At 32.6% G+C, this 26814-nt stretch overlaps 4 protein-coding genes across 5 annotated transcripts; 1 reads left to right on the plus strand and 3 right to left on the minus strand.

Moving 5' to 3' along the window:
- Positions 1 to 989: 989 nt before the first annotated feature.
- LOC137827848 (protein CNGC15b-like) lies at positions 990 to 6300 on the minus strand. Its single transcript, XM_068634205.1, has 8 exons — positions 5036 to 6300; positions 4331 to 4865; positions 4030 to 4242; positions 3273 to 3562; positions 2677 to 2788; positions 2092 to 2328; positions 1477 to 1871; positions 990 to 1402 (listed from the first exon to the last, which is right to left on the minus strand). Exons 1-8 carry the CDS (start codon positions 5062 to 5064, stop codon positions 1156 to 1158), a joined length of 2058 nt encoding a protein of 685 aa, XP_068490306.1. The 5' UTR covers positions 5065 to 6300; the 3' UTR covers positions 990 to 1155.
- A 6806-nt stretch (positions 6301 to 13106) lies between these two features.
- On the plus strand, positions 13107 to 15797 carry LOC137825119 (adrenodoxin-like protein 2, mitochondrial). Of its 2 annotated transcripts, none has more exons than XM_068630794.1 (6): positions 13107 to 13492; positions 13644 to 13777; positions 14732 to 14838; positions 15025 to 15074; positions 15185 to 15267; positions 15358 to 15797. In XM_068630794.1, exons 1-6 carry the CDS (start codon positions 13247 to 13249, stop codon positions 15470 to 15472), a joined length of 735 nt encoding a protein of 244 aa, XP_068486895.1. In that variant the 5' UTR covers positions 13107 to 13246; the 3' UTR covers positions 15473 to 15797. The 2 variants fall into 2 exon arrangements, with proteins under 2 accessions (XP_068486895.1, XP_068486902.1); XM_068630801.1 differs by having other exon boundaries at positions 13113 to 13492; positions 13650 to 13777.
- A 1644-nt stretch (positions 15798 to 17441) lies between these two features.
- On the minus strand, positions 17442 to 22134 carry LOC137826772 (exosome complex component RRP41-like). Its single transcript, XM_068632913.1, has 7 exons — positions 21953 to 22134; positions 20475 to 20553; positions 20249 to 20351; positions 20038 to 20158; positions 18473 to 18561; positions 17837 to 17986; positions 17442 to 17705 (listed from the first exon to the last, which is right to left on the minus strand). Exons 1-7 carry the CDS (start codon positions 22083 to 22085, stop codon positions 17616 to 17618), a joined length of 765 nt encoding a protein of 254 aa, XP_068489014.1. The 5' UTR covers positions 22086 to 22134; the 3' UTR covers positions 17442 to 17615.
- Positions 22135 to 23385: 1251 nt separating this feature from the next.
- On the minus strand, positions 23386 to 24887 carry LOC137829444 (senescence-specific cysteine protease SAG39-like). The gene is made up of 2 exons (XM_068636249.1): positions 24299 to 24887; positions 23386 to 24178 (listed from the first exon to the last, which is right to left on the minus strand). Exons 1-2 carry the CDS (start codon positions 24729 to 24731, stop codon positions 23586 to 23588), a joined length of 1026 nt encoding a protein of 341 aa, XP_068492350.1. The 5' UTR covers positions 24732 to 24887; the 3' UTR covers positions 23386 to 23585.
- Between the last annotated feature and the right edge of the window lie 1927 nt (positions 24888 to 26814).

Below are 26814 nucleotides of genomic sequence, written 5' to 3' on the forward strand. Positions count from 1 at the left end.
TTTTCAATAGAGATAAGAGATTATTTAACATTCAGAAGTCAAATTTTGAACTCGGTTTTTTCATTTGGAAATTGACTTTGCAAAGCCCAATTGAAATGCTTAACAGATTTTTGTCATGCCCTATGAGTTCCAAAGAACAAATGAGTTCTATTATAAGTAGGGGGTGGCAAAGCGCGCCGGGCCGGCCCGCCCCGCATAGGCCGCAAAATGCGAATCAGGTTGGTCCGCCCTGCATATAAAATGTGGGCTGGTTTTCATGACCCGTTCCGCATGCGTTGGCCCGTGAGCTTGCAGGTCGGTCCGCTTTTTTTTTCTTTAACGTAGAGGAGGAGTGGAGATAGTAACAGTGTGCAACAGCAAAGCGGTAGTAGCGCGCGACAATTGCAGGCGAAACCACACGGAGTTGCAAGAGGAGCGAGCGGCAGCGCTACAAAGGAGAGTACGTCGTGTGTTGTGTGCGTTTTTTGGAACAGCGTAACTGCGTTGTTTTTTTTAGTGAAAACTTAATTTTCTTTCATTCAAAGTTCTCCTCCACTGAACTATAGCGATCAAAAATCAATTAATTAATTTTTTTTTTGGACTAGCGGGCCAGCCCGTCCCGTCCCGCTACTGGCCCGCGTGGGCCGTGGACTAATGCGGATCATCGGGTTGAAAACGTCAACCCGTCCCGCGTATTTTACTGCGGGTAGTGGGTCGGCCCGCTCCAAGTTGCCACTCCTTGTTATAAGCCCTATTTTCAGCTCATTAATTGAAATAACATTGACAAATTTCATTTAATATAATCAGATTGGATTTCATTTAACTCATCAATTATCGATTTATATTATTATAATATAATTGTTTTAATTATTAAAGTATTATTTTTCTAAGTGAAAAGTGATGTTTCTTCTTGTGTTTGATGACAGGTCTTCCACTATTAGGGGAAAACGAGAGAGATGGAATGGAAAACTAGTGGACCACAATCACATACATCACTGTAGCTTTTACTGTTCAGTAAACTTGTTTCTCACTTTCAAACTGTGTTCCAAAAAGCATATTTTTATAATGCATTATGAACAATTATCTCAGCACCATGCAAGAAATTCTATTTCCTAACTTAGATGAATAACCAATAAAAGAATAAGCCTATGTAGGGTATGTAACAATCCAAACTCATCACTCACCAACAGAAAAATCTGGTTCTTCTGGCTTCTGCAAAGAGTTGACAACTTCATCAGAATGCACAGTACCCTTCCTAGTCATCCTCGTACCATACGCAACCAACCCTACGCTCTCACCCTCTCTCTTAGACTGAACGTAGCTCAAAGCTCTCAGTTCTGCAGCTTCCTTTCGCTTCTTGTAGCGTCTCCATGCAGCTTGTATGAAACATGCAGCCCACGTTCTCCACTGGTGCGAGTAAAACCTAAATAATAATTCTATATTTAATATATATTTCAACATCAAACTCATAATTGTATATTATCATTTTTCTCCAACCTGAACTTGTGTCTCAGTTGTTTGCTGTGTAGTCTTCTGAACTGTGACGCCACGAACTTGAGGTCTTCGGCTATGAGGGCGAAGGCCTCCACTTCGGAGATGGCCTTGACGGTTCGGGTGGAGGAGGGGAGGATGAAGCTGGGCCGTGGGCCCAGGGCCCATGTGAGCAGCTCCTCGCCGCAGAAGTCGCCGGGGCCTATGCGGCACGAGTTGAAGAAACCGGTGCGGCCTCCGTTGGTGGTGTAGGAATCCAGGTGGCCTCTGATTATGAAGAGAGTTTCGTTCACGGGATCGCCCTCGCGAACTAGGTATGTGTTCTCCGTGCACAGTGCCGGCTTCAGCCTCTCGCATATTGCATCAAGCATTCTCTCGTCCATTTGATCGAACAGTGGCACCTGTTCATATGTTTCACATGTCGTCATCGTCGTCATCATCAAAATCACAAACATGTTTTAAGTGAAAGAGGTTATTCTAAGATTCATTTCATATTAAAGTAAGTAATGAAGTTTTATCAACTTAGTGGTGGATAAAGCCCATAAGTAAGTGACTAATGCATAATTTTAGGGGGCGAAGTGAGGGTTTGTTCAAGTAAAATTTGATGAGTGAGTGGCTTACTCGTCGAACTAGTTCGAGACAAAGGTGGCGCTTGATGTCCCTCCGAAGATCAGCAGGAAGTCCTTTGAGAAGAGCTTCTTCATCTACCCCTCGTGTGGCCAGCCATTTATATTGGTTATATTTGCGCACAGATTGTCTAAGTTCTGAGGGTAGCTGCCTGTGATGCATCCATTGTTCTGTATCAGTTCTCCTCACCCTCCACTCTTCTAAGCGAACAGTTGTTGATTGGAGATATGTCTGCAAAATATAATTATGAAGAACAATGTCCATTCATGGTGCTCAAGTATTCTCTTACATTTCAATGCTGGTAGGACAAAGCCATCTTGAAACTCTTTCATGAATTGGGGAATTAAAGATTTCTATCAACAGAATTCTAAGAATGAAACAAATGAGAATTCAGAGGAAAATGTACGAGGCACAAACTGGGAATACCCTCCAAGTAATTAACAATGAGTTTGGATAATACGAAGCAGATTGTGGTCCTTATGTTGAGGAATTATTTTGTTACATTAGAAGAGAAATTAATAGTTGACATATGCAAATTAAGCAGCAATTGGCTAAGAGAGATAATTTATACACACTTACCTGCATATTGCCAATAAGCAATGCAAAAAGAACTAGTCCAAGGGTTGCAACAACAATGGCAAACATTATTTCTCCAACAAAAGTGCTAGTAAGAAGACCTTGTCCCAATGAACTGCACAGAATATATATCACAAACTATTAATGTTGAAGGGATAAAAAATAAAACGCTTTTTTTAGTGAGTCTTTGTCACCCAGATGAGAGATTTTGCTCTATTTGCTAGGGGAGAGATCTAATAATTTTTTCAAGAAGACAAAATGAAATAGAGAAGTAGCATTTTGAAACGTATAATTAAATGTTTAAGGCTAAAAAGTCCAACTTTCTTTTGTTACATAGGACTCTGCATTTTTAGTTACCCATATAATCCTTCCATTAAACTTGACTATAATCAACATTTTTTTTAATCAGAAAAGGAAAAACTCCAATTAGTTAAAGATTACCTTAGTTGGATTTTAATCTTGTTTCAATAACAAAAAAAATCCTTATTTCTAGATCCAGTTAATAGAAAAACTAAAATGTTTGTTTCTGTCTAGTGTTTACACAAAGTAAAATATTACAAGCCTAAGTGATATAGTGGAGAACCCCAAATAAGACATACCTCAGATTCCTTAGGCCCCACCAAAGACAAAAGAAGTACTTGTGAAAGAATGATGAGATAGTAACTTGGGATGTCACAGCATCACCGTATATACCAAACTGATAAAAGTTAGCCTTTGGTGAGCATAAAATTGTGATATTACTTGCTATAAACCAGGAGACCCTGAGGGAGTTTTCAACCCTTTTGCAGTCAAAGAATCCATATTGGCAAGATGGCTCCATATCGCAGACACTCCTCCAGCACGCTTCTTGTCGTTCAATTGATAGAAGGTACCAGCTAGCTCCTAAAAACTTTAACCAAAACAAAATGAGTCATAATCACACTTGAAGATACTAGAAATTAAAGAGTGGATGAAGAATTTACTGTTAGATATACACTAGCTTTAGATGTCACTAAAACAGATCTTTATATAAATGACACACAACGCATAAATTATTTCTCACTAGCATATAAATGTGATCAAATTTTAGCTTAGTTTATCAATTATTTTGAGTCAAGAAAATAAAAGTTATTTAGTTAAGAAACTCAGCTAAGCTTGCCCAATTTGCTATTGATGTCTTCACCGCACCACTTTGTAACATCGAATTTGGTTCACATCAAAATCATTTTTTCTAAATGTAAAACTAGATTTTCCTCCACAAAAATGTTAAAAAAATTGTAAAGAATAAAAAGGAAAATGCTAACATATATACAGTGGGAGTGGCAACGTGAAGTTGCTTGAGCAACAATCAAGGAAATGCAAGTTTCATATGCTCACATGGCTAGCCAACATGTACAGAACCAAGTTGTAAACGGCCCCTGCCCATGCTGTTTCTGTCACAACCCCCGTAGCTTTTACAATTTGGGATGAAAGTGGAAAAATCAGAAACAGCCTTGGTAAATATTGGAAAATGATGATAAAGCGAAGCACATTCTTTGTGTTTGCCATGGTTGAACCTCCAAGATTGGGGATCACAATCCAAATTAACACCTGTGACAAACATAACAGAATCAATTTTACTTAGCAAGTCAAAACACCTTGACTTTGATCAAGATAAAGGAAAACTACAGTAACTTACCTGAGGAAGAGGCAGTGCAGCAATGAAGTCTAGCCCAAAACACTTTCTCAGGTACCTAGTAGCTATCTTGGTAGTGTCTATGACAAGTTCTCCCCTCCCAAATACACGAGAAGAAGGAGCAACATAAGCCGTTCGAAACTTCATGAGAATCTGAATCATGTAAAACACATCTGCCAATGATCTTATCATTGTGAGGAAAACTTCAAGAGCTGTTCCAATATCAATGCACACTTCATGTCGAACTAGTGGCAAATAAAAGAATAGAGGGTCCACAAACAAAGAAACTAAACATGCTACCAAGAAAATTTTGTTCCATCGGTGAATGGTTTGTCCCCGGGGATCTAATAATGTTTTTTTTCTAACTCTCTCATAATCCTCTGAGAATACTCTCGACAATACTCTAGCCTTCAAGAACTTCCTTGTCTCCTTCAGACCCTTTTTACCCCTTGTCTCAACTAATCGTGTTCCATTGCGCCTGATTCCCTTGCCACTGTTTGTTGTCGGCAATTTTACCAATTCAGGGTCATCTTGAAATCTGTAAAGTGAGACTTTACATTAGAGGCTAATAGTATAGATTATGAAAATCGTTTTATTCAATTGCTGAAAGACAGCAATTGACTCTTGTTTAGAATAAAAATTGCACAATCTGAAGAAAGAGTACATAGTAACTTAGAACTTGAAGGGTAAACTGGGAAGGAGATTCACCTTACAAATCTTGAACAATCAGAAGCCATTCTGACTTTCCGCAAGTATCAACTTCTCTCAGTCAGCAATATGCATGTATATATATCACTAGTTGAATCAATGATTTTGAGACCTTTTGAAAGTGAAATTAACAAATGACCAAATTTAGACCATGGCTAATGGAAGACCAATCCATGTTTGCTAGGACCAGGACTTTTGTGAAACAATGAAATAAAATATACATGAAACTTGGAGATGAAGCTATCCAATTGAGAATAAAAATTCCCTATATGATAGCATCTGCGTTACGGAGAAAAGAAAAGTAATGAATAATAAATTGTACTTGTTACATTGAATGTATTACCATCAATGCTTATGAAAAGTAGGAGCTAATACAAATCAACCACTGAAACAATAGTGGCCAAAAGATGGAACTTTAGAAGGGGTAAAGGATATAGATAAATTAAACCAGAAAGAGTCACGGATTGTGTGAATGAAAATGTACTTTTTGCAAAAGTTTAGCTCCTTACAGCTATTCAAATTGACAGACAGTCATGGAGCAGCAGTTACAGTGACACAACTTCCAAAGCATTTGACTTCGCTGCAAGCAAAGCCATTGCACATAAAACCAACCAATTTGTCAATTTACACTTCTAATAACAATCTCTTCTCAGTTCCACCCCTTGTTTAACATAGATTAACATCTAACATAAAGACAAAAATGTGAGAGGATTGAAAAAGAAAGAGTTAAAGGGTCGGTTGCAAAATGAGAGAAAGAAGAGTACTATGCTCCTCATTGGTTATTGCTTACATCACATAACACCCCCTAAAAACTGGGTGATCAAGTACAGCCAAAAGGAAAGACAAAAAACCGTATTCACAACCCAAATGTTGAATTTAAAAGAGTTGAAGACGGAAGAGGCAATGCAAATAGAAAGAAAATGACTTTAATGCAAATAAAAGCTCACACACAGATACAATAAAGATAAATGAATAGGGAGAAAAAGTAGTGTTTGAAAAACGTGTAGAAGCAATGGACATGGATGAGGATGAGGCAGAGAGGTGTATGAAAGTCCAACCAAGAAAGGTATCTGGCTGGAGACAGAGAGGAAAAGATGGTCCAAAGAAAGGATGGATACAGTTGCTTCTTGCTTTCTTGAACGTGTGAAGTTGACTACGTTAGATACGTTTTCAGGGAACCTTAACATGTGTCATTTTCTTCTCACTCACTCACTCCCACTTTTCAGCCAAACTCATTATATCATACATCTATGATTCAAAACCATAAGGAAATTCCTATCTTCAACAAAACAAATAAATAAACACAGTAACAACATTTCTATAAGAAAATTGAGCAAGTTAAGATAAGGTTTTCAAAGTTAAAATGATTAATAATTTAACAAGAAAATGACATGAAAAACGTTGTGGGGCACTTGACAGCAATTTCTTTTACGACATTGTTAGACGAAATTATCGGAACAAAGTGGTTGTCGGTGTGCTGTAGTTTCCTTTTTCGACGTTATGAGTTACCACGACGTTGTTCTGCACATTGCCACCACTAATAATAGTGAGAGTAGTAAGAATTCGTGTGAAATCAACTTATAACCTTTAAAAAAAAATTATCTTATCACCACGTTTAAGTAAAAGATTATTTTTTTTCTACTTTTAAGAATTATAATATAAAACTATTCACTGTTGAATTTTCTATTTATTATGACTCATAATTCTTATGTATTTCAATCAATATGCATATCTTATTTTTAAAGAATCTTTTTAATTTTTGTATTATCTATTAAATAAGTTTACTTTTAAGTAATATGCATATCTTTATTTCTGCGTAAAGAATCTCTGTTTATTTATGTTAAGTTATAGTTTTATTTTCTTCCTCTTTTAGATTAATATTTATAAATCATCTTTGTTTATTTATGCATACCTTTATAAAAATATTTCTTTAGTTATGTATAAACGAAATCTATTTATTTATGTTACAATATTATTTATGTTATTCCTTTTATAGACTATTTAAATTATCTAAATCTTGACATTGTATTAAAATTGTTTCATGACAAGTTCATATGAAAACAATGTTATTAATGTTTTAAATAATTATTATGAAGAAATTATCCGTTTAAACTACACATATTTATCTTTTAAATGCTTCTTAAAATTATCAATGCTTTTCCTTTATGCCATTTATCTATCAACACTAATTTCAACGTCAATCGTTATATTAAGAATTCTGCAATATTTATCTTGTAAGCGAACATATAAAGTCATTCTTTAAATAATATTTTATTTTAAGTATAGTTTAATTTTTTATAAAAATTTAAGAAACATAATAAACTTTCTTAACTCTGATAAATATTTTAAAAATATATAATATATGTGTAAATTAATTATAAATTAGATAAAAGATAATAATATAAATGAAAAAAATAATATTATCTGAAATTTTTGAAAATAATCATAAAACAAAGTAATTTGTTTTAGAAAAATACGGCAAAGCTCAATTACCATAAAATTAACTTTTAAGATATAAATTACCCTTCACTTATTTCTATTAAGTATATTGCATTTGGTGTGTAAATAATAAGATTTAATGAATATAAGGTAGATTTTAATTAATATACTTTAGGATATAAATTTAGGTCTAACTGAACTTCTATAAAATTTATTTATAAAATAAGAATTATTTTTTATATTATTTGAAGGTTTATCTTTAGCCAGGGTTTGGGTTTTTTTAATACATGGTTTGAATAAAAGATTTGTTGGCTTTATTTTGAGAATTTTGTTAACAAAATTAAAGTGGTTACCCTGGTTTAGTATAAGAGTAATTCAGTAAAATTAAAAGTTAATAAAATATTATAAATTAAGTATTTTTCTCCATGCTAAATAAAATGCATATATGTGATACTCACCATATATTGGAATATATGTACTTTATAATTATATTACGTTACAAAGTTGTTATAAGTTAAATAGTTGTAGTAAATTAGTTCATATTCTTTTTTCATTGCGATAATGGTTGTTATTTGAGGTATCAGCTAGAAGATGTAGATAATGATTGTTATTTGAGGTATTAGAAATTGTATAATGATGTTTAACCTAAAATTTTTTATAAAAAAAAAATAATTCATATTTCTTATTAGTATATTACTATATTGTTATAGATATGACAAGGAAGTAGCATCAATCACAAACACAGTGCCCCATTGAAAGGGACACAGTCACAAGTAACCACAAAGACACTTCATGTTGTTTAATATTGTAAATTTTTTTTTCTATCAGAACTATAAAGCCAAGTGTCACCTGCAGAAATCACAAATAAATAAGAACACCAGGGTGTTGTGACAAGAAAGTAAAATAAACATTAAAACAAAATTTATTTTAAAATAAAAAATTAATTATTATAGTGATTAAATTAGAGATCATTTAATAAATTAAAAAAATAAAAATTTTAATATTGATAAATAATTTTTAAATTAGTATTTAATTAGTTACTAATGTTTTAACTACCAATTATTTAGATTTTAAATTTGATAGTAAAAACTTAATTAGATATCAATTTTAAAATTATTTATCAATAATAGAAATTAATTTAAAAAATAATAATTTTTTTAATTTCTAAAATATCTCTAATTTAATCACTATTAATTATATTTTTTTTTCTAAAATTGATTTTTATTTTAAAAAATCATTCTAGTGAGAGACTCATCATTATTAATATATAGGCATGCTTATAGATTATCAAATTTTGTTACCAACACCAGTTTGCAATATGTTAAGATAATTAATTGTATATGGTGTATTATGTTTTAGTGTATGGTGCTTTTTCTTATGATTTTTTCTTATGATTTTTTCATACTTTTAAATGTACTAAACAATTTTAGGAAGAAAATATTAGGTGGTGGTGTACCATTATATTGTTCTTTTCAGATGAGTGGTATAACCTACTTTTATCTTTATAAAGTCTCTTAAGTTCAATCAAATATGTGGTATTAGAGATCATCTCGATGCATATAAAAATATCTAAGTGAATGATTAATGATCTCGTCTAAAAAAATATCAAACATTAATATAAATAAATTTTATTGACGTCTCCTTAGCACTTAAAGAAAGAATGAAATGTTATCAAGATAATATGTACATTTAATGATAAATAAATGCTTAAAAATATCATATAAAAAACAAAAGAATCAAACATTTACTTCATATACCAATAAATTAATATTTGAATTATATTTAAAATTTTTTAATTTAATAATAGATTGACAAATGTATGTGTTTTAATTTTTGGGTGTCAACAAAATATTTTCCAAAAGTGATACACTATAGATCGAAGAAAAACAAACTAAAAACTATATAGGTATTATACTACCCAAATTTTGGCAGATACAGAATTTTCTATCAAGTAAATTATATACGGCAAAAGGGCACAAACAAGTGAATTATTATTATTATTATTATTATTATTATTATTATTATTATTATTATCATTATTATTATTATTATTATTATTATTATTATTATTATTATTATATATATATATATATAATAACTAAATAAGGGCTTGACAGCCCTTGTGTAAGCTTTAAATGAAGAACAATGATTGAGTGTACCTTCCAAATGATATCAAATCAAGATGTACAGACTGTCTATGATATAGAAGCAGCCAAGGATTTAAGAACCCATAATGAGTTGTTTTTCTTTTCTTTCATTGATGAGGATGAGTTTGTGACCCATAATTTACATCTTTACACAAACACATACCACTACACTTGGTTCAATGATCAAACTAGTGACTCCTTCGGGCTAAATTAAGGTTTAGGTCAAGATTCATCATTTTTGTACGATCCAATTCAATGAATTTTATAAACTACATAATACTAAACCATAAGTGTCAAGAAATTCAAGAAACCAAACATCCTTAATCGGTTTAGGCACAATTTATTAACTTTCAAAGTTTGATTAGAAGCGATGATAATATTTATTAGTATTTTTCTTATATAAAATTAGGCAAAACTAGGAATGAGAAAACGGGTCAAATCCGGTAGGACGGATTAATTGTTTTGAATCCGTCAATCTGTATTGGAACAGTCTACCTAACTCACCAACTCGGCGGGACACAAGCATGGTGGGTCAACATGTCCTTTTGTATTTTTGACACTTTTAAAGAGGGATTTCATGTTTTTGGAATAAAAACTAATGTTGGTCAATGTTTTATATAGAACTTTATTTACATTAATTTTTTTATACATTAATTTTTTATACATAATTTGATTCATCAAAGTATTGTTAATATTTACTTTATTTTGTTAGGTATTAAACATTCTTTCATTAAAATATTTGTATCGGTCGCAACCGGACGAGGTTTAGAAGTCTCCGTATCCGATTCTGATCGACCGACATGTCCATAATGCATTATGCTCAGAAGGAGATTAGTGAGCCTAAACAATACGGAAACACTAGGTAATACGTTCTTAATCATGATTCAAACACTAATCCAACCCAATAATAATGGGCTCATGATTAACATATAAATAGACACAACTTTCAAGAAAAATGTATGTAATTATCGTGTATTAATTACACTAAGCATCAAATATCGAATACTCACTTGAGCGTCAGAACACCTTTTACAGGTGTCCTCCTGACCAAGAGCACACGAAGGAAAGGAGAGTTTGACTGAAGTGAAGGAGAGAGTGCAGAGGAGGAGAGGGTAAAGCAGTTTGATCCGTTTAGTACATGAAGAAAGGTGAACCGACCAACCGAAACACAAATCAGGAGGTAGAAGTTCTCTCAGTCCCTTTTTGTACGAGAGCAATATTAAAATTTGATTTAATTTTATTGCTCTATCTTGTATTTTTATTATCCAAAAGGTGATATTAATTATTATAACCAAATAAATAGATAAAAAAAACAAACAAAAAATTACAAAAGAAAATTTGAAAAGTAGTAAGACAGCCCATCAACCAACCTTATAATGGACAGGTTACTATTTTCAACACGCACAACCTTGACATTAGGGATGGCAAAGTGGGACGGACCGTGCGGGTCAACATGCAGCCTACTAAGGAATGTTGTAGGGAAGAGTCTTCCAACTCGTTGGCCCGCTTAGGCCCGCCTCGCATAACTTGCAGCCTGTGCTAGCCAAGCGCAGCACGTGGCGGGCTGACCCACATAACCAGCTAACTTAAAAATATAAAAATTTCTTTCTACACCCCCATATTTTTTTCATGCATCTTCATATTTTACAAAATTATAAAATTATCCATTTCAAATTCTTTTTGGAATACAAATTTGTATTAAGGTTTATGCAATATAGAATATTGTATAATCCAAAACACAAATTTTAACTTTTAAATTCTATAACTCCAGAATCTTTACTCATATCTTATTAGCCAAGTGTCGTGAAAATAATACTATGTGAACATTTACCTAATTCATCTAAATAATAAAAAATTAAATTTATATTTTAAAAAAATCATTAATTTTAAAAGATATTTTTTATACAAACTAGCCCACATACCCATGAGACATGCCAATAAAAATAACTCACATATTCTATATAGGACATACCAACCTAACCCACATTTTTCAGGACATCTAACCAAAGTCTTTTCGCCCACACCAACTATCATCCGACTCTTTCTTCCTACACCTCCATACCTTCTTGCGTCACCCCATACTAAATGTAAAAATACCGTTTTATCCTTTTTGTGTCACCCTTATACATAATCTGGAAGATGCTTTTGGATCCGAAAGTGTTCTTTAGATTTATAAAATCCATAACTCTTTTTTAGATTTGAAATAAGCCTATGAATTATGTAATCGGGATAATCCAAAATATATCTGGATTACATAATCTGGAAGTCAATATCATATTTAGAAAAAACTTTCAAATTATGTAATCCGGAAGCTAATTACAATTTTTTTTTAGATTATTTAATCCAAAATATTAAAAAAAATATTTAAAAAATATTTTTAGAATTAAAAAAACTTATGGGGTGGCTGGAAGACATGTAGTTGCAGGAAGAAGCAACCCTATCATCTACCTGTTAAAGTAAATTTCAACCTCTGAACAAAACATTTTGGAAGAACATCTTATTTAAATTATAAATAAAGTTGACAGATAAAATTTTAATAAAAATTATTTCATTTACGTTTGACTATGTAGTTTCTTTATTAGGGTTTAGTTTATTTCAATTTCAAAACAAAACTTATACTTTAATATTTTGTCTCTTAAAAATAATATAGAAAACTCTCATTTTTCAAAATCCTATTTATGATTACAACTTTTTAATTATTATCTTATTATTACACTTTTTTAAATTATTGATTTAATGTTACATCTTTTGAATTATCGATTTAATATTAAATTTGATTATTATTGTTTTAATAATTGTATTTTTAATAAAGTATATTTTTATTAATTGAGAATATATAACTATTTTATAGAATATATTTATACAAACATTACTTGAAATTTAATTTTACATAAAAAAATAGATTGTTACAAAAATTGAAATAAATTAAAAAATATAAATTTATAATTATTAAAATATACAATTAGTTAATATTAATATTTAATTCAATATTTTATCAACCATTACGTAACTTTCTCGGTTTCACTTAATTTTACCTTAACCTTTTTACAAGCACTCGGTTATTTTGATTTAAACACTGAAAACTTACCTTTGTATAAAGTAAATTTCCCTCTTCTAATATCAGTACACAAAATAGCTTCAATTAGGATTTAGGGCAGGCAATTGCTTCCTGCACCATATCAGTGCACGACGAAAAGATAAAAAAATACATATAAAATTACATTCCGAGTCCATTTTCTGGAGTTCGAATAAATTTTTTTAAAATGTATTATTTTTAATTCCAAATTTATTATCAGAATGAAATTTTGATTTTTTTTTAAAATTTTTATATCCAAAACACAATAATATCTTCCGACTCTATTTTTCGAAATATATTATTTTTAATTTCAAATTTTTATTTCTAGAAGAATAAAGAGTATATTTGGAATTTTGAAATTATTTTGGATGGAGGTTTAAAAGTGCTGGGTGCAGAAAGCAATTGCCTTTAGGGCATCAATTCACTCCCCTGTTTCACTTCAGTTTCGTTGCATCACTTCAGTTTCGCTGCATCACTTCAGTTCCGCTGTCTCTTCACTCCCCTGCATCTCTTCACTTCCCTTCACTTCCGCTGCATCTCTTCACTTCCATGCGGCGGCAGTGGCGTTCGTTCGCGGCGGCGATGGAAAATGTTGGCGGTAGCGGTGACGATGGCTGGCGCCGGCGATGGTTAAAGCTAGCGCCGGCGGTGGCGTGGGCGGTAGCGGAGAACATGAACCTTAAAATGGCCGCTCTAGGTCAAATAAATTTGGAACAAAAACGTGTCGCGCTAGATTACGATGGGAATCGAGGACGCCTTCCGATGCAACTATGCACCGAGCTGCGCAGCGCCACGGTACGGCTCCGACACCGATCCGCCGGCCGAGTCACCTCGGTTTGGCTTCCAAACTCGGACAAGGCAGCGATTTTGCAATTTGACTCTCTTATGACATTGGTTTATGATAATCTGTTTTAATGAGTAATTATTTTTGTGTCTTTTTATTTAGTTTCAGCGGCATTCATTTACTAAATTATACAAGGGAGCCATGATATACAAGGGAGCCATGATGGAAAGACATAATTTCCTTTCAACAATGACTACTAACAACACTATTGAGGAGGGGAGTGAACAAAAAGAAACGTGAGTTCTTTTTATTTGAGATGTCAGATTTGTGATAGTATGTGATCCTTTTGTATGTGTAAATACCACGTCAATATAGCGATCAAAAACTTACTATATGTTGGGTTTGTGTTATGATTGTAATTTTGACGTAGAAATGTTTTTATGTGATTGAGAGACACTCAATAAACAAAACATTGAATTGAATAAAAAATCCCATGCAAAATTGGTAATTTTTTAGTGTTGATACTATATTTTGACACACAGCATCGGTACACCATGCAGACTAATTGTTAACTGCCAGTTTCTTGTTTCTAGTTAATCATATCATGATTTAATCATTTAACAAGGACCCTCCTAAGTGTTATAAATTGACCGTTTCTCTAATTGTCTAATTTGTAGCTAGATAAGTGGTTGTTGAGATGAGAGTACGATATAAGGTTAGTTGTTGTGTAACTCCTTTGTCATATATGCAATATTTTGATCCCCCAAAATAAAAGACTTAAGAACTGACATTTGTAGTGAGCTTGATGGGAGTTTAATATATTTTTCTTCAAATGATTAAACTTTTCGAGGCATTCAAGTGAGAACTTCAAAGTGCACAGAATGTTAATATCACATAAATATTGAGGCTTGACACTCTGTTCTACCGTTACATGTTTGTTGTGTAGCCAACCATGATTTCATTTTGTTTACCATGGGAGGTATGGTATGATTTCTGAGCAGGAGTTAGGTTGCTGTGTGATTCTGATACTTTAACCAAAATGGCAACAATAACAAAATATGTAAGCCTCAGTTGTTATAGTTGGTCGCTTCCCTACACCATTAGTGATTAGTTCCGTTAGAACAAATTACATCATTACTGTCGTATCTTGCCATATACTTTATTAGATGACAATAGTTCACGATTTGAGTATATTAAAATCTTGCACAGTTGTCATTTTGCACCTTACTCTTTGAGGCAACATTGTGCAGGATATCTGTAACTTTTATTGATAAGGATGGTGAGGAAAACCATATCAAAGTCCCTGTTGGAATGTCTATGTTAGAAGCAGCTCATGAAAATGACATTGAACTAGAAGGCAAGAGTTTTAATTTTAGAATTTTATTATTTTCCTCGAGATTATAGTCTTCTGAATTCTGCTGACAACGTTTTGATTTGAATCCTGTCAAGTAGGGCCATTTCTGAAGTGGCCATGCGTATTCATAATTGATTCAGGTTACTTTTCCTTTTGCTTGAGATGATTTCTTACTTGATGTTATTGCAGGAGCATGCGAGGGCTCACTTGCGTGTTCAACTTGCCATGTTATAGTCATGGTACATCATGGGTGATCTATATAGTGAAATGTTATTTGAAGTTATTAATTTATTTTTTGAATTACAGTTTTCCATATACAAGAGGGACAAATTATTTGATTTTCGTGCAGGACGTAGAACATTACAATAAATTGGAAGATCCAACTGATGAGGAAAATGACATGTTAGATCTAGCTTTTGGGCTTAGTGAAACGTGGGTTTCATGAACTTATGATTTGAAATGTTCATTTTCCGTTTTTACCACCCTCAAATTCGACATTGACTAACTGTGGAAAATATGCAGATCACGTCTGGGTTGCCAAGTTATTGCAAAACCCGAACTTGATGGAATTCGGTTAGCCATTCCTGCTGCTACTCGGAACTTCGCTGTTGATGGTTTTGTGCCGAAGCCACATTAATAAATGACTTGGGTTCAATGCAAAGAGGGCAGCTGTCTCAGTTTTGTAGCCTCACTTATTTAGATAAATTACCATTTATTGATCACAGGCATTATAAATTAGTGTTTTCTGTGTTTGACATTTGTCTACCACAGTCTGATTTTAATTTCAAGATATTTTCAACATAAAACCAAAGTAAAATTAACTGGGAGATATTAATATAAATTGCCATTCATTTGTAGTTACTAACAGTTTAGTTGCTTGCAATTGTAAAGAGTGGATAATGGTCATTTTTTGTTTTCTTATTTCAAGAGTTCTGAGATCCTTGAGGGAAAAATGCCTATCATCTACCCCTTGTGTGGCCAGCCATTTATATTGGTTATATTTGCGCACAGATTGTCTAAGTTCTGAGGGCAGCTGCCTGTGATGCATCCATTGGTCTGTATCAGTTCTACTCACCCTCCACTCTTCTAAGCGAACAGTTGTTGATTGGAGATATGTCTGCAAAATATAATTATGAACAACAATGTCCATTCATGGTGCTCAAGTATTCTCTTACATTTCAAAGTTATGCAGCTAACTAAATGTATAACAGTTTTTGAGGTTGATTTAAGGCTCAATCTCTATCTAGCATGTAATTTGAAGAGGATACGGAGAATTAAGCATTCAGCAAGCAAATTTTGTTTCTTGTTGTAGTACTAGCTGCTAGGACAAAGTCATCTTGAAACTCTTTCATGAAATTGGGGAATTAAAGATTTCTATCAACAGAATTAAAGAGTTTTGAAAAAATTACATTTAAAATTGTGGTGTCAGTATAGATTTCGATCGTAAAACCTCTTAATCTTAATCAAAGATTTTGTAGATTGTGTGGTGTTAGGGATAACCTCCCATACATATAAAAATATCTAAATGAATAATCGTTTCAAGAAATATAAATAAATCTTATTGATGTTTCTTAAGCACTTAAAAGGAAGAATGAAATGTTATCAAGATAATATGTACATTTAATAATGAATAAATGCTTAAAAAAATATCAAATACAAAGACAAAAGAATCAGAAAATGAGGATAAAAAAGTGATACACTAGATTGAAAAAAAACAAACTGAAAACTATATTGAAAATCCACTGTTTCTAATTTTCTATCACTCTCTATCAAGTAAATTATATATGGCAAAAGTGCACAAACAAACAAGTGAATCATTATATAAATAAGGGCTTGACAGCCCTTGTATAAGCTTTAAATGAAGAACTATGATTGAGTGTACCTTCCAAATGATATCAAGATGTTCAGACTGTCTATGATATAGAAGCAGCCAAGGATTTAAGAACCCATAATGAGTTGTTTTTCTTTTCTTTCATTGATGAGGATGAGTTTGTGACCCATAACATCTTCACACAAACACATACCACTACACTGTTCGATGATAAAACTACTGACTCCCTTGGCTAAATTAAGGTTTAGGTCAAGATTCATCACTTTTGTACGGTCCAATTCAATGAATTTTATAAACTACATAATACTAAACCATAGGTGTCAAAAAATTCAAGAAACCAAACATCCTTTATCAGTTTAGACACAATTTATTAACTTTCAAAGTTTGATTAGAAGCAATGATAATATTCGATTAGTGTTTTTCTTATATAAAATTAGGCAAAATTAGAGATAATGAAACGGGTCGGGTCCAATAGGATAGGTTAATTTTGTCCAATAAACCGGTCAATTTGTATTGGTCCAGTAACCCACTCAATTATTTTGATTTATCAACTCTGAAAACTTACCTTTGTATAAAGTAAATTTCCCTCTTCTAATATCAGTACACAAAATAGCTTGGTACAATTCAAATTAACCATTTTTCCAATTTGGTTCAGTTTTCATGCAGTTAGTTAATTCAGTTCAATTAATATTTTTAGCACCTCTAATTCTCCTTACCTTCCATTGTGGTCTTCACTTTTTAGGCTGTGGGCAATTTGGTGGTTTGAGACAGAACAAAAGACCAAAACAGTAACTAAATCCATTAAAAGGATATGAAAAATGGAAGAAGCACAAAATTTTCAGGATATGCACAGCACCTCTCTCTACTACCTCCAACACAAAATTATCTCTCAATATAAGAAAAAATTAAAAGCACATATCGTGATTTGTATTAATGTAGAACTTCCATTCTACTCCCTGGAATCCGAAGCAGCTTCTTTCAAACATGATCTCATAATCTTCGCTAGCTTTGCACAAGCATCCAAGCACAGCTGCATTCCCTGCATGTGGGAATACAAAATGTCACTGAGAGTAACCAATTTGGAACAATAGATATCCAGACATAAATTCACGACTTCAAAATACGCATTTACATAAAAAGATTTAAAAAGAAAGTTAAAAATAGGCAAACCTCGTTAATCCTCGGAGAAGACCATTCCCCGGTAACGGTGAGTTGGGTGATTTCATAGCGAGAAGGCATACAGGTAATCATTAAGCTACCATCTTGGCAGTTTTCCTCCTCCAAAATAGGATCAATGACAAGGTTCTTACTAAAACTTGACTACAATCATTAGAAAATAATAATTAGACTCTCAGTAGCAAGATAACCGCATCATGAAGGAACAATTTATAGCAGTCCTAATCGGTTAAATGCCATTAAACTTCATAATTATGATCTCATTTTATCATGATGAGTTTTGTGAAGATGACCTGGTTCCAGAAGATCATCCGGTAAAATTGTACACTCGCTAGCATGGAATTAGGCCATACATTTTGGTATCCACAGAAAGTAAGTTGGAATAAACAAAAAATGGTTTAAAAACATATTTTTAGGCTAAGACAAAACTCTTCATGAAAACGTAATTAATAAAGCACAAAATGAGAGGCAGGTACTATGTTAGAAATTTTAATAGAATATGAAATTATACGAATTTATAATAACAAATTCAAGATAAGGTTTAAAATGGGAGAAAAAGATTATCCGCACTACAAAACAAGTACATATTAGTGACAATATGGCTGACTGCAAATGTGAGTAAGATCCTACCACAGAAACCGAGGCAACAAGATCATACATCATTATTCCAGCATCCGCCAGGGCAAGGCTAGCACACGATATGACAACTGGGAGATCACCTGCAACATGTTCACTAATATTATTACCTGCTAGAAACTTAATAATTTTGAGAAAATATTAGAGTTATATTGCATCACTGACTTCTCCAAACTTTAAATAGGATCATTCATCATTACTTCCTACAATTCCAAAATCCAAAGGCACAATACTTCATCAGAAACAAATTCACTTCAAATTAGACTACTCTAAATGACTTTCATGAAAACTGCTAAATTACGGAAAAATCATACGTTCCTTGTGTTCGTCAGTGTTGTCACTGTAACCTTAATATAAATAAGACAACACTATTGCTTTATAAATGACAGCTGATCCACCACTGCATCTCTGCCACCCGCAAGAAAGGTCATAACAGCCAAAAGAAGTCTTACAGTTGCAGCATGGGTCACAGATCTGATAAGATTTGCTGGGTATTTACTCAACAAATGCCAAAAACTGAAGTCTTAAACACATGATAAAATCTTCTAGCTACACTTGAAATCTGCAAGCATTAAACTCATCCAGCTCATGCCTTTTATCCCCACTTAAAACCTATAAAATAGTGTGGCTTAGATAAATGACATTTGTGTTCTACTTACAAGTCACCTTCAGTTAACGTAAGGGCCAAGGAATGACTCATCAAGTAAGGAGGGGAGCAGTCCTCTATTCACCCCTCCTGCAATCCCCAAAGACTTCAGGTAACTGGTATTATTCTGTTTTTTTTTTTTCATTCTAAATATTGCCTCTTTCTTTTCACTTGGATTTTTTTCCATCCTTTGATTCATTCCAAATTTTAAGTTTTGTTTTCCTTCCTCTTTCATTTTTTTCACGTTCGTCTTGTTTTATAGTGTTTTGCTCTTTCCAATTTACTCATGTTTTCTTCCTCTAGTTTATTGCCCGTCATACTCATTCTATCTTATATATGGTATGCTGTGACAGATTTTGGGCTTTTTGCAATCTGCTATTGACAACAATCAATTCACATCATAAGCAACAAAAGCCTCACACAACAGAAGCTCTAGCTGACATCTCTTGCCACAAAAACTAGAGAAATAGCTGAACTTAAAGAAACTACTTTTTTTAATCTCTGACAAGCTGTTTCCACCCCTAATAGTTGTTTGAATAATCCCCAGTCAAGCACCTGTTGGTTTGGTCTTCATCACAAATTCTGTACTTGGGATTCAAACCCATGCATAGCAGGTAAGTTCATTCATATAAACCATCAATTGAATCACACCTAATTGATTAACTAAACAAAAATGTGTTAAAGCAAAATACCTCTTCACAGTAATAGAAGAGAACAAACCTATGTTGACACAAAGCACCCATTAAATAACAGCAAGGTAGATGAAAAGACAAATATACATTAACTTTCTTTACTAATATTTTTTAGTATATTTATGTCCCGCACAATTTTTGTCTGTAAATTTATAACCATAAAAAAAATATCATTACAAATTAGATTGAAAATAAATATGAAATTTTATAATAATACTTACTGCCGCTAGATTCTAGCACCAATGCAAAAACATCCACAGTTGTCTTGGGGAAACTTTCCAGTATTATTGCACCCTCCAAAGCTTTATTAAGCATTGCACTGTACTCTTTGTGGTCTGAACCCTAGCTTCGTGAGGTTTAATATATTAGAGGTCACTTCAACTAGCGATGAAGATGGAAGAAACAGAAAAAATTACACAGCCTTTCATATACCTGCCCTCGCACTGGAGTTGCAAATGTTGTAAAGCTGACATTGCAATTCAAACGCCCTGTATCACTGTACATCATTGCCTTCTTGCTCTCTCTTGGCCCAAATCTATATTAAAAATTACAAATAAAATATCCACATTAGGGAGAGCATAATAACAAATAACAAAGTCAGAAAAAGAAAACCTCAACAAGCTAACTGACACATTTTTGAGACAAAAGAAACACTCACACAGATACAATGACCTTGGTATTTCCAACCTCGGCATAAGCAGATCCAGATGCTGCATTCACAGCACCAGTCCTGAAAACTGCAAGTCGCAAAAATATTGATGTTCTTATAAAAAAAACCAGGTCAACTAATCAACATATAAATAAAAATAAGTGATTTTTTATTTAAATTATCAGACGTTATTGAGTCTTCTGTTAGATGATTAGTTATCAGTTTTGATGACAGTTAGAGTTCAGTTACTTCATTTGCATTGATGTACTTCACTGTGTAGACAAACTCTATTGATGAATGAAAATGTATTCTTTTACTACCATAAAAAGTTCTTTTAACAGGGTATCATATCCTATAGATCGATCGTTATCCCGTTTGCCATATTATCCATGCACCATGACCAATAAGTGTAGGATGTGAAGGGGTGTATTTGGAAAAAACTAAATCCCACGTTGATTAGAAACAGTATTAGAGCTTACTAAGCAATACACATCCCTCACCTTAGCCAGCTTAGAGGGTTGAGTTACGGAATCTATCCAGTCCTAGCAGCACAATCTACAACATGAAAAACCTAATTCTCAATCCCCATCCTTTTTTTTCCAATAGCCGCACCCATAGCATGAGAAATAGGAGCTCCTCTTTCACAATAACTCCATGCCATATATTAACAATATCAGGTTGGACAGAAGCATGTACTAGATGCTATCCTAGTGCCTGGACTGGATCAAGGTGTTTGGAACAGAACCACCACCATATCAATACCCTGGATCAATTGCAAATGGCTGTTCTAGTCCTAATCCACAATCACCTGTCCTCTTTACAGAAAATGGAGCAACACCAAAGAACAAATACCATAATCCCTGAAACTTCTGGAGCATGCACATCTATTAAAATCAGGTAAGAGGTTGAAGACCTTGAGGACCAAAAGGTCGCATTGGGACATGAGGTCCACGGTGTCAATAGTCCAGGAAAATTAGTTGGTACCACAGGACTAGTATGACCAAATACATCTGTTCGTAGTAGTCGAAATGAAAGCTAATTAACTAATTCATCAGGTATAGACCCTTTACTTCCAGTACAAAACCCAAGGCAATCTTTGCCATGTCCAACCTGACTGCATGAATACATAATCTTTGCCATGATTCTACACATTTTCACTTCTCCAAATGAAATCACATCGTGGAGCATTGGTTGTAAATTTGAAAAGAACGAGGAAAACCTATTCACAAAATGTTACTGAGTTCACCATTCTCCCAAAAGCGCCATTGTAATCCGTAAACGGCATTTATTCAAACAGCTCAGCCTCAGAAATCACTATAGCACCATACATATGAAAACCTCAATAGTCCGCAGAAAAAACCATAAAATAACGTCCATTTAATAACAAAAATCATAATCATGGATAATGGAGAAGCATATATTGAGATTGCAAATGCATTGAGAAGAAAGAGACCGAATGGTTATATTTGAAAGCAAGTGGAACTTACATGCGGGTCTGCACTGGTGGAAACCGCGGCCATCGGGCCGAACCCAATCTTCCTTGAAAAGCGGTGGTTTCTTTTTATCGACTGTCAGAGACGGCGAGTATGTCGCCGGAGTCGCCCCACCTTTGCCGGCCATTCTGCACCACTATGCCTCGCTTTACTTTCTCTTGTTACTTTCATTTCCCGATGCTATTTATATAGGGTACACATGGAAGGCTCACTTTAAGAATCACGTTAGAGAACTGTTGTTTCTTGGCCTGGGCCTCTTACTTTCAAGCCCATGGATTTTAACCTGGGCTTTTGCTTTTTCACCCATAATTACTTCATGCCCCTCCCGTTACAGTAAAACGACAAAAAATGTTTTTTCAAAATCATTATATTTCTAAAAGTATATTTCCTATACTAGTTAAAGCATAAATGCATTGACCAAGTTGTGTATTTACTTTTTTGTATGTTAACAAAAAAAATGAAAAATTAATTTATTTTGATAAAATTAATTAAAAAATATTTTTAAAATTTTAAATTATATACATAAAAATAAATATAGAATTTTTTTTATTGATTTTTATAATGTTATAATTATATAATAGGAACATATGTAAAATTATATCAAAATTCAAGGTTAAATTGTAAGAAAATGTGTATAAAAATTAATTATAAATTATTCTAATTTTTATTTAGAAAATCATTATTATAATTATAACAATAAAATACTTTCCATTTTTTAGTAATTTAATTAGATAACAGAAACTGAAAGGTTGGTTAATGAATATAAAAATAAAAGAGGTAATATTTATATTTTTTTATAGTTGTTATTTTTAGGAATAGTTAATTAAAAAGTTAATACAATTTAATATATATATATATATATATATATCATTTAGTAAAAATTATATTAAAAAATATATTTTCGTTGTTTTTAAAGTGAAATTATTTATTTATTTTGAAACAAAAAAAAATATTTATTAAATTAATTAATAAATTGTGTCAGTTTAATTGATTCTAGTTTAATAAATATAAATATTAAAATAAATAAAACAAGTATCAAATAAATGTGAACGTATTTATTTTAATTAATACTGACTAACATTAATATAAATATTTTTACTTATTAAAAAAGTTAAAAATAATTAGTATCATTTTAGAATTAACTAAGATTCAACATCGTAACACTAAACGAACTATATTCATATTAGTTGGATAAACTTTACTCCGATATTATAACACAAATATATTTATTTATTACAAATAGTTAAAATAATTAGTGTTATTTAGAGTTGATTCAATCAACTTTATCAACAACTAAATTATTTTTAAAAAAAATATTTTTTATTTTTTAAAATAACCTTTTACGTGACATTAAAATGGGTTAAATCAACTTTTACATTGATGATTCTTCGTAGTGATTACTTTTATATAAATAAATAAATAAATAGTTATAAACAAGTATACTTGTATATATTTTTACACAATTGTGGTACAGAATCTACCACTTCATGTTATTTACAAGCTTTGAATCAACCACTTCTAATTTGTTCATACCTATAAATATCGGTATCGACACACCTATGTGATTTTTTGTACTTAATTTGTACATTACATACACAGATTATTAAATATATAGATATAGCAGTAACTATGCAGTTGGGTAAGATGCCAACATTGCTATGCCACACAAGCCTTCTTTAGCAGAAACATCCCTTTGCATCCTAATGTATCCTTTTTCACCCCATTTTACTCCCCATGAATTCTTCACCAACCAATACTTGCTTCCATCATCACTCACTCCATACCCCACAGCAGTCACACCATGATCCAAGTTAGTGTCACATGATCCATTGAAGACGCCACCTGCATAAAATTGAAACTCATATCCGCTTGCATCAATAGCTACTGAAACTGGTTGATTGGCAACAGCTTTCAGCAGTGCACTCTCACTGTTGGCAGGGACATCCTCGTACCCCTTTATGCTAGCTGCATGGCTGCTTTCTGCTTTTGCATTGCAGGTTCCATCAATTCCCTCATAAGGGTACGTAGCTTCTGTGGTAAGTCCTTTGTTATTCAAGATAAATTTGAAGGCATCGTCCATTAAACCTCCTTCACAACCTTGGTCCTCACCCTTTGTGTCACAATCAATAAGCTCTTGTTCTGATAAAGAGATCAGTTTGCCAGTACTAAGCTTGGTGATTCCTTCTGTTGCTGCCACAGCAGAAAATGCCCAACAAGATCCTAAAGATAAAAACACAAACAAGAGTTTTGTTTAGATAAATGCATGAGACATTAATAGTAGAAAAAATAATTAAGTTTCTTACGTAAACTAAAACAAACTTAAGTTATCCAAACACATACCACATTGGCCTTGGTCCTTAATAGGTGTAACAGCACCTTTCTGTCTCCAATCCAATGAAGTAGGCAGTGCTGTCACGTGTTCATACTTAAAAGTGGGTGTTCTTGTTATTGTGGAGCAAATATGACCCTTGAATCTATTTCTGGCTTTGAATTCCTCATTTGTGAGATCAGCAAATTGGTTTATGCCAAGCTTGTATGGCTTGTTTCCAGCATTGTTAAATGCCTCTATGCGTTGCACGTTTTCCTTGAATATTTGGTATTTCTGCTCTTTCTCAGAAGAGTCCAAGTAGAGTTTTCCATGTGTAACCATCCACTGCTCATGCCTTTCACGCATTGAAGCATCTTGGAGAGTGCGAGCATTGGCCTCCAAAGCACAAAATGCAAAAACAATAACCAATGCTAAAGTGCTATGGAATAGTGTTTTGAAGGCCATGGCAGTGACTGATTATGGAAAACTGCACCACTTTGGTGAAGTCTGAAACTTGAGTTGTTGGTTCCTGAGATCACTTGAAACATGTACATATATATACACACACATTCTTGGAAACTGAATTGTGTTCTTAACAAGACATGCACTTAGATGTGGCTCAGAAAATTTTCTGACTACGACCCATGACACTTTAATATGAATCATTAATATCAAAGTTTCATCTTCATACGTAATTATATACGGAAATCAATAATTGTTCAAGAAAGGAAATAATTTTGGAAGTGGTATATTAGTTGCACAAATTTAAATTGCTGAGACGTATTTGGGTGGAATTAGAATAGAAGTCTTGTCAAGAGCAACAAATCCATTATTTTATATATTATATTGTAATATATAAATGTTCAGACTAATTAGAGCTGAAATATCATTTAAGCCCAATATTATTATTTAGACTGTAAATACACTTCTATTATTCTCTTTTAACAAGTCTTAACCTTATCATCATATCACAAATTAATAACTTTAAATTAAAACATTATACATTAATAATGAGATACTGCAAGATCGATTTTAGTTTACAACATGGAAAAGTTGAATTTTTTTGTCATCTCTTAAAGGATATATAAACTTTTTGTTTTGAGTTGCAAATATATTTTTTTATTTGCTAATTTCGTAGGATGTAGGATATGTGTAACAATGTGAACTCCATGTTATTATGATTGTGTTTGGATTGAGGAAGAGAAGTGTGGAGATTTGAGAGAGTGAATATGTGAGGAGTTGAGAATAAAATATAAAGAAGGTGAGTATGTTTGGATTGTGGTATATTAAAATGAATTTGTGAGAAAAGTTTATTGAATTTGGGAGTGATGGGATGGTCGTGAGGGTATTTTGATTTTTTTTAAGTATGTAAAATATAAGATTACACATTTATCATTGTCTTAAAAATATCAAATATTAGGTACTTTTGTGTAGATTTAGGTGAATTAAAATTATGTAAGTTATTTCCGATCTTGGTGAATAATTAATTTTGAAAAAATACGAGTTACTTGATGAAAAATAATTTACGTGTAAAATTATAAATATATGTAAAAGTTGTAAATTATTATATAGAAATAAATAATTTAAATATTCATAAATTTAAAAATTATAATTAGAAAATAATTTGATATTAAATATAAATAGTATTATTGTTGAACAAGATGCTTTGATGTCTCCAAATCCAAAAGAAAAGCTTGAAGACCTTGTTGCTAGGTGTGTGTTGTCTAGTTGTTTGAAACTTGTTAATTCACTCCTTAAGATGATCCAAGTTCATTTGAATTTGTAACCTTTTGAAAAGATGAGTTTTCTAAAATGTTGTTAAAAATTCAACAGGTTTTTTTTTTTCGAAACAACAGGTTGTTTTACCTTAGCTGTCAAGTCAATTCAACCGATTGTTTCGACAAAACAATCGATTGTTTTTTTGAAAACCTTAACAGAATTATGTTAAGCAGTTTTAATATGTTTTAAATGATCATAACTAACTTGGCTCCTTTATTAAATGTTTTTGACCACTTGGTTGGTCTATATAAAGGTGGTTTTACGCTCTCCTAATCTTGGAGTAAGAGAAAAAGTTTATCAAAATAGTTTTTCCAAGATTTGAAAGAGCTTTGGATCATTCTTAAGTGTGTGGAATAGGATTGGGTTGCAATTCTGAACTTTAAGCTTAATAATACCCAGGTGTATTTTATTCCCTTCTTCCTTGATTACTGTATTTCTGTAGTGGTGTTGCGAAGGAGTGTTTTGTGTTCTTGAGGTGTTCAAGATCAACATTCTTGGTGTGGTTTGTCAAAGGTAGTGTGTTTCTTGAGGGGTTCAAGGTCACTACTTTGGTGTGTGGTGTTTGTAATCTGGTTTTGATTGCATAGTGAATTACCTAGTGGTTTATGGGGACAGGATGTAGCTTTTGGTGTAAGAGTGAGCCAGTATAAATTATTTGTGTGCTTATCTCTTACCCTTAACTCTTTAAATCCTGTTTTTAAGTTGTTTAAAGTTCTAACTGGTATAAACAACCGATTGTTTCGAATAAACAACCGATTGTTTTTCTGAT

Source organism: Phaseolus vulgaris, chromosome 11 (genome assembly GCF_000499845.2).
Source record: "Phaseolus vulgaris cultivar G19833 chromosome 11, P. vulgaris v2.0, whole genome shotgun sequence".
In the NCBI taxonomy this organism is placed as follows: domain Eukaryota; kingdom Viridiplantae; phylum Streptophyta; class Magnoliopsida; order Fabales; family Fabaceae; genus Phaseolus; species Phaseolus vulgaris.

What these genes read in the sequence shown, in the direction of transcription:
- LOC137829444 (XM_068636249.1), bottom strand. Translation starts at nt 24,731, where the DNA reads ATGGCCTTCAAAACACTATTCCATAGCACTTTAGCATTGGTTATTGTT. An exon ending in TAAGGACCAAGGCCAATGTG is followed by an intron (nt 24,179 to 24,298) that starts GTATGTGTTTGG and finishes TTTTATCTTTAG; the next exon opens with GATCTTGTTGGGCATTTTCT.
- LOC137827848 (XM_068634205.1), bottom strand. Translation starts at nt 5,064, where the DNA reads ATGGCTTCTGATTGTTCAAGATTTGTAAG. An exon ending in CTGCACTGCCTCTTCCTCAG is followed by an intron (nt 4,243 to 4,330) that starts GTAAGTTACTGT and finishes TGTTTGTCACAG; the next exon opens with GTGTTAATTTGGATTGTGAT. An exon ending in TGCTTATTGGCAATATGCAG is followed by an intron (nt 2,329 to 2,676) that starts GTAAGTGTGTAT and finishes TATATTTTGCAG; the next exon opens with ACATATCTCCAATCAACAAC.
- LOC137826772 (XM_068632913.1), bottom strand. Translation starts at nt 22,085, where the DNA reads ATGGCCGGCAAAGGTGGGGCGACTCCGGCGACATACTCGCCGTCTCTG. An exon ending in TTGTTGCCTCGGTTTCTGTG is followed by an intron (nt 17,987 to 18,472) that starts GTAGGATCTTAC and finishes TAATGATTGTAG; the next exon opens with TCAAGTTTTAGTAAGAACCT. An exon ending in CTTCTCCGAGGATTAACGAG is followed by an intron (nt 17,706 to 17,836) that starts GTTTGCCTATTT and finishes TCCCACATGCAG; the next exon opens with GGAATGCAGCTGTGCTTGGA.
- LOC137825119 (XM_068630794.1), top strand. Translation starts at nt 13,247, where the DNA reads ATGCGGCGGCAGTGGCGTTCGTTCGCGGCGGCGATGGAAAATGTTGGC. An exon ending in GGGAGTGAACAAAAAGAAAC is followed by an intron (nt 13,778 to 14,731) that starts GTGAGTTCTTTT and finishes AACATTGTGCAG; the next exon opens with GATATCTGTAACTTTTATTG. An exon ending in AAATGACATTGAACTAGAAG is followed by an intron (nt 14,839 to 15,024) that starts GCAAGAGTTTTA and finishes ATGTTATTGCAG; the next exon opens with GAGCATGCGAGGGCTCACTT.